Source organism: Bos indicus, chromosome 3 (genome assembly GCF_029378745.1).
Source record: "Bos indicus isolate NIAB-ARS_2022 breed Sahiwal x Tharparkar chromosome 3, NIAB-ARS_B.indTharparkar_mat_pri_1.0, whole genome shotgun sequence".
In the NCBI taxonomy this organism is placed as follows: domain Eukaryota; kingdom Metazoa; phylum Chordata; class Mammalia; order Artiodactyla; family Bovidae; genus Bos; species Bos indicus.
Genome location: NC_091762.1, coordinates 91,560,783 through 91,568,223, shown reverse-complemented (window position 1 = coordinate 91,568,223; position 7,441 = coordinate 91,560,783). Strand labels below are relative to the sequence as shown.

At 47.9% G+C, this 7,441-nt stretch overlaps 1 protein-coding gene across 5 annotated transcripts in view; it reads right to left on the bottom strand.

Moving 5' to 3' along the window:
- Nucleotides 1–4,322: 4,322 nt before the first annotated feature.
- The window catches only part of USP24 (ubiquitin specific peptidase 24), a 155,658-nt gene continuing 152,539 nt past the window's right edge, over nt 4,323–7,441 (bottom strand). For all 5 annotated transcript variants that reach the window (XM_070786468.1, XM_070786470.1, XM_019957388.2 and 2 more), the window contains one exon: nt 4,323–6,968. In XM_070786468.1, coding sequence (XP_070642569.1) covers nt 6,906–6,968 — 63 coding nt within the window. In that variant the 3' untranslated portion in view covers nt 4,323–6,905. The remainder of the gene's footprint in view (nt 6,969–7,441) is intronic.

Sequence of the window (7,441 nt, the reverse complement as noted above, 5' to 3'; positions counted from 1 at the left end):
CATGCCAGCAGCAAGGCTGAGAGCGCCGGAGTCCTGTCACTCAGCTCAGTGCCGCTTTCCTGCCCTTTCTCTGGATTTCCCAGCTTCAGGATCAGACCCTAAAAAGATAGACTGATAAGGACGGAAGAGGAGAGACAGAAAGTCCCTGAGCATCCGAGTGTCTGAGCCGGTCCTCCCCTGCCCCAGGCTGCTGCTCCCACTGGGCGGTGGTCCCTGGCACCAGTGGTCAGCTCCTGTGACTGTCCTGGCCCGGGTGGTGGGGCTTAGCCACGGAGGGAGTGTGCAGGATACTGGGCCCTGAGAGAGGAGCCCACAGCTCTGATGGACTGGCTGTGGCGGGGGCAGTGGAGGGGGGGCTGCCAAGGTTTTTTCGCTTTGCCCCTGATGGGGATGGTGAGAGCTGCGGAAGCCTGGTGTCTGGGGAAGAAGAGGAGCTCGTGTTGGCCTGCAGACATTGGCTTGTGCCCTGCGGGCCTAGCTTGCAGAGTGCCTCATGTGCCCCTTCTTTGGTCCTGGGGCCCTGGGAGGTCACCGTGGCCTGGGAGAGCGCTGGACACTGACTGGCTGCGGGACTCACCTGGAGGCCTCCCACACCACGGGGACCTATGTGGTGGACAACACGTGTGTGATGTGGGGCTGGGACGTCAGTGCAGGAGGCAGGGCTGCTGAGGTGGCCCCTGTAGCTGTTGCCATCTGCTGCCAGAGCCAGCTGTTGGGGAGAGCAGGCCTCTTGGGAGGCCCAGTGACTGCCCTGCCCAGGACACTTGCACAAGGAAGGGGTCATGTCCTGGATGCCGTGGTCCCAGGCCTTGGCTGAGCTTTGAACTGGTTCCTTCTTCCGCCCTCTTCAGCCCTCTCCAGCCTGGACCCTGGGCAAAGAGGCTACTTCTTCCTCCTGGAGCTCTGGTGCTGGCACTCAGGGTGTGCCGGCTCCCTGCTTGGGAGAACCTCAGCTCTTGGCCTGCATCACCCCACCCCAGACCTGAGCTGAATGGAGGCTGATGGAGTAGGGCTGCAGGCGCCAGGCAGGCCCTCCCTCACTGCAGGGTGGGGTCCACATGCCACCATTAGCACAGGCCAGGCTGTGCTCAGCTTCCTGCCAGCCACTCCCCAGATGCCAACATTGTGAGCAGAATGACCTTTTATCGAGCTGTTAGTCAATGCTCAGGCCTCCATGAAGGAGGTGGTCATCCTCCTGTGGGGAGGCAGTGAGGCGCTTGAAGGCTGGAAGAGGCCAAATATCAGTCAGGGGGACGTGAAAGGTAGAGATGGCCCCTCACTTCTGGCCCGCTTTGGGGAGGCCCCATGAGGAGGCTTCCTGATTAGTGGAGGATGTTTTCCCTGCCTCTGAGGGTACTGGGTGGCTCTGATAAGGGTGATACTTCTCAGAAAAGGCCTGTGTTTCAAAATGTCCAAAGGGCTTCTCCATCCAACTTCTCACAGGTTTTCAGAACAGCCCTGGGGCAAAGGCAGGGCCTACGCTACCCGCTGGATAGATGAGGATGTTGGGTCCAAAGCACCAGCCCAGAGTCAGCTGCCAAGTCTCTTTGGCTTAAGTCCTTGCTCTTTTTCTAAAGACCTCCATCAGTTTGATCTCCACGGGGCCCTCTGAGTTCTGCCATTAGGACTCACCTCCTGAAGACAGCTTTTGTTGATAAAATTCCTAACTCTCCAGGGAATTATAGTCAATATATTGTAATAACCTATAATGGAAAAAAACTTCAAAAATAATACATGTGTATATCTGAATCACATGCACAAAAAAGAATTCTACTTTTTGACATTTAATAATGTTTATCTTCTTGCCAGTTTTCCTAAATGTTCTATGGACATCTACTAACATTGTATGAGATACAAAATTTTAAGTGTAATTGTGTAGGATATGATTAATATGGTGGTGTGTGCTCAGCCATGTCTGACTTTTGCAACCCCGTGGACTGTAGCCCTCCAGGCTTCTCTGTTTGTGGGATTTTTCAGACAAGAATACTGGAGTGGGTTGCCACTTTCTTCTCCAGGAGATCCTCCCAACCCAGGGATTGAACCTGCATCTCCTGCAACTTCTAGGCCACCTGGGAAGCCTATGATTAATATACATTAATTAGATAAAAATACATTAATGACATCATTCAAGATGCTCTTTTTTTCTGCACATGATAAACATTCTCAGAAAAAATGTTAGTATGTCTCACTATGGCTTTCTTTTCCCTTCTGTTTCTTCTGATTTTTGCTTTGTCATCTTTGTTGTTAAGGTGTCTTATGGTATATGATGATGTTTATCTTTGTGACTTGTATCTTTTAATCATTAAAAATGTTCATCTGTGTTTCATTAAAAAAACAAAACAAAACCTCTTTTACCCATACCTTGAGCCACTACCAACAGCACAGAGATGCAGCCAGATGTGCCCCAGGTTTTCAGGGGCCATGCCTTTGATTCTCTTGGCTGTCCTCACCTTGCTCTGGTCCAGGTTTAGCCTCCCAGGCATCAGCCTGAGGGGGATAGCACCCAAAGGCTGACTGCACTTGCAGCGGAGGGCCACCAGCTCCATCCGGCTTCCCGCCGGGTCCACGCCTGCCTTGCACAGCACACACTGTCATCCCTGATTCAGGAGGAACCTGGGAACCAGAGACGGGGAGGTGGGTGCTCACCTAGCTCACCAGGAAGTGAAGTAGGACCATGATGCAAACCCAGATTTGGCCTTAAAGTCAAGACTTTTTACTGCACTAGGTTGGGCCACCTATCTTCAGAGCCGAGGCTCCGAAGGGGAACACAGACCCTGTGAGCCAGGAGAGAGCACTAGGGCCTGAGCGGAGAGGCCTTTGGAGGGATGCAGGCAGGAGGCGGGAGGCACAACTCTCCTTCTGCGCTCCCTCAACCCCACCTCTACCCAAGCAAAGAAACATGCATTTATCTTTTTGGTCTGTGTTTGCCATCAATCCTCTATTGCCTTTTTACAACAAGCACCTTTTCTGAATCTGTTTTCCTTTTGTAATTTGAGGATATTTATTCTGCATTTTGTAGCAGTTTTATTATATGGTGACTTTTTAAAACAAAACCAACTTAATCATGACTCTTGCCTGAATTTGACCGTCTAGGATGAGACCTTGCTTATATGAGGTGCTAGATAAGTGTGTGGGATGGTTGAGCAAACTGAGACTTTGAAGAGTATGTGTACTTTGAGTATAAGTATTTGAGTACTTAAGCCTGTCCTGGGATAAAACTGGAGTCTGCCTGTAATTTCCAAGTCCCCCCCAGCAACCAGGGCTCTCCCTCCTTGGCATCCTGTGCCTCATGTTCTAGGTGCTCAGGGTCCCTGTGTCCTTTCCATTCTCCTCTCCCAGGGCCTGGCACAGAGTCAATGTTTATGGCAAAGGTTTAAATGAGTGGCTGAGGCATCTGTAATGAGAATTATGTCCAGGGTCATTTTTCATGATTTGAAATTAAGAACAGTCTCAGAACTTTCCACTTTGCAAAAATAATAATCACCCCATGCAATGTGGCCCCCCACCCCCAGCCCCACTTTGAGGCTGGCGAGTGTTGCTGCCTTGAGCAAGGCCTAGCTCGAAACAGCTCATATTATAAGTGATCAGGGAATGGACCTGCAAAGGCAGAAGTCCTCTCAAACTTGGACAACTTAGTGTCATGGAAAGTGTTTAAAACCTGCCAGCTGCTAAGGACCCGACTGCCAGAGGATATCTGTGTAAGTGGGCCCAGTGGCACCCTATCTGTGGTACATGCCAGAGACCCCTCTCCCCATCACCCAAGAGCCAGAGTTTAGCTCCTTAGCTGTTCATACCCAGAAGGCTCTAAGATTTGAGAAAAGGGAACACCTGGTTTTTGCAGACGATGATAGCTGGTCACTGGGAGCCGGGGAGGAATGGGTGTGGACTGCAGAGTAGATGGATCAGCAAAGAGCCCAGGAGAGGGGAACCATGTGGGCAGAGGCAGGGCATCAGGAGTAAGGCTGAGACCCGTGGGGTCCAACAAGAAATCCAGCTTGATCAGGGATGTGATTTATGCTGGGGACCGCAGGGATGCCTGAAAGCTAAGGGGAAGACAGCTGCAGGCCACTGGTCTGAGCTCTGCACATCCTTATCCAGCTTTGCAAGTGAATCCTGAAATGGTCAAGATATCCAGAGGGACTAAAGCTTAGAAAAAGACCCACTGCCCTTTATCATTAAAGAATGGACCCTATTCACATCATTGGTACAAAGTAGGAAAAGGAATCGGCACTATTTCCTTCCAGGTCACCGGCCCCTGGCACCCCTCCCCCAACCACAGCCATTTTCTGGTATACACAGAAAAATGTCAGTGAGCCTCCAACTCTGTTTTTGAAAAATTTATTTTATACCTTTAGAAGCTAAGAACTCTGCCACTCAGTGAACCAAATTTAGAATGAAGTTTCTTCCTTAGTTTATCTACTTCTTTTTGAAATTGTATAAACAAGATTTTGTACACAAGAGGTAGCAGAGGAAAATTCCAGTCTGCCTGTTCCAAGCTCAAAAGGTAACTGCACACACCTTGATGTTTGCAGGGAGGGTGGAGCAAGAGAGGGTGAGTCTGGTGACAATGTGCTCTGGGCCCACGTGTGGGCTCCAGGGAAGTCACAGGCTGGGATGCCTGTCTGAAGGCTCCTTTGCTTTCTTTCCCAGGACGTCTCTAAGGGACTGACTTGGCCATCCTAAGAAGGATCTCATGAAGGGAGCTTCTTAAGGACACACAGCATTGGGTTTAGTTGTGCAATTCCTATTCGACTTGCAGACCATTTTGAAAGATTTATAAAAACATCTTCATCCAAAAAGATTGGCAGTAAAAATGAACCTCTTCCAAGGTAAGCCTGTTGTAACTGTCACTTTGTTGTATGACATTAAAAAAAAAGTCATCAGCAGGTTGGCAGACTGCAGCCATGGGGAAATCAAGGTTACTGGCAAAGGGCAAGTGATGTTCACTGCAGCAACAACGCGAGCAAAACCAACCAGGAGCCTCGTGTCAGCGACGGGTAGTCCTGGTCCCGATGAACACTACTGTGAGGATAGCAGGTGCTGGGGGCTGTGGAAGGCATTGTTTCCATAGGAAATAAGGGACAGAAGTGGCAATTTCACTCCTGAATCTGGGCTCCTGAGTGCAGCTGCCAGCGCCATATCCTCGTGGCTGGCATTTCAAGGTCACATCCCGCGGGGTCGCTTTGTGAGGAGGAGGGCAGAGAGAGGGTGGGGGGGCAGCAGGGTGTGGGTATTCACGGACTCAAAAATCCACTTTAAAACATCACATTTAAATTTGCAAGAACATCAGAACCACATAAAATCTGCCAAGGACCTCCGGCCCTTTCTCTGGGGCGCAGCTCTGCTCTGAGGTGTTGGCCCTCCACCCAGCTGGTGTCTTTGACAGACATCACCACTGGCCAGTCCTGCAATTACAGACTGCAGCCTGGCCGCAATGTAACTGCACCTTCGGCGGTGAGGCCACAGAGTCTGCAGTGCGCGGCAGGAGCAGCTGTCAGCCCTGGCATGCGTCCTCTGCGCCTCTCTGACTCTGCAGACCCTTGACTGGGGCCGCTCAGTGCTTCCAGAGGCTCCCCTAGTCCTGTGCGTGGGAGCACAGAACAAGGCAGAGCACGCAACTAAAGAGAAACAGGATTGAAAATGTGTGCAGTGACTCAAAACCCCAAAGGTACACAATATATGAACCATGTCGGCATCCCTTCTCCACTCCAGAAAAAGGAGTGGGCTGGCAGCTAACCTGAAACGAGTGAATGGCGCCAAGACCTGGGAAACACAGCTAAATGGGTGGTTGTTCAGTGGCTTGTGAGTTCTTTCTTATCCATATCTTTTCAGTGTCAGTCAATCATGATGAGGAGAAATCAAGTCTCCTATTCCTTCTCTGCGGTAAAACGTCCAGAAACTCACAAAGCAGTGTCTCTCAACTCAAATATTTAACTTCATATACAACCAGTACCAAGGGTTTTAGTAATTAAATTTCCAGCAAAAGCAAATGATTGCAGGTCACATGATTTAAGACTACAGTTTATTCAATATGTCTCCAAGCATTAAAAAGATTTTATGAAGTCAAACTAAATAAAATCATATCTTAAAGTGCTTTTTATTTTGCTCTTTGTAAAATTTGTTTTGGGAACAATTAGTGATTGATGTCAAAGAATGCACTCTATACTTCTAGAGAACATAGCATTTTTTTTATTGCTCTTTCAATCTCAATTTTATCAGAAAAATACCTTAAAGAGCTTAATTTCCCAATTTTTGATCCTGGTAACATTTCATTAAGATCCAAGTTTATGCCCAGGGCTCTCATCCAGACCCACCTGAAATTCTATACAAATAGGGAGACATATTAAATACAAAGGTCTGTGTAAACTGAATTCTTTAACTACTACTTTACAGTGAAAAGGAATTTTTGTCACATATTTTTACATCATTTTAAACTTGATATTTCTATTCAATGTTACTGCAAGATTAAAAATTTGCCCCCATATATCTAAAGGCAGCTTGCTTTTTTTTTTCAATATAAAAACCAAAGGAATTTCTTTTGTAGCATCATAGAGAAAGCAACAGCTTTATCTTCACTCACTCCTGTATGTGTGTGTAACAAAACAGTCTGCCACCAGCTTTACTTCCTAAAATCTGTACAGAAGTGTCAGTCCACATGTGGACCGTGCCCCAGGTAAGCTGAACTCCACAGGCTGGAGCATTCCCACTGCCAAACAGCTCCCAGGCCTTCCCCGGGGGCTGAGAGTGCGTTCCTTAAAAACACGGGCTCCTCCCCTCATGGTAGGTTCTCCCAGTCCAGCCTCCGGGCTCTGCTAAAGGGTTCAAGAATGAGATTCTGATTTCAAAAAGGTGCTGAGCATCCAGTAACCATGACATGACTGCTCGTCACGTGCTGGGCACGGCCCCTAGGGATCCACATCATCCAGGTCACTTCTTAACTCACCGATCATCATGGGTGATTCAGAACCCTTTGGGAAATGAAAGGAATAAATACATACTTAATAAAGTTAACAGAAAAAAGTTTTCCTATGTCGACCGACTTACTTGTGTTCTGCAGTTTAACATGTCCTTATTTAACTACTTAATGTTTATCAAAGGGCCATAAAACATGTTTGACCTCATATTTGACAATTCTTGATTATGCAGAGCTTCCATTTCTGTGTTCTTACTGAGTTACAGGAACAATCTAGTGACTTGCCTAGAGGCATAATGTGGCCTTGAGTTAAATCAAATCACTATGCTGAGTGTCAGTTTCCTTCTGTGAAATCAGGGGAACAGCGACCTCACTGGTTATTACCAGGATCCCAAAGATTATGGCGAAGGCCTTTCAGAAAGTTATGGACTGGAGGGAAGAAACGATACATGTCATTACATTTAAACCTGCTGCATTATTCTACATAGTAAGTGTTCAATAAATAATTCATTCCTTTTTCTACTATAG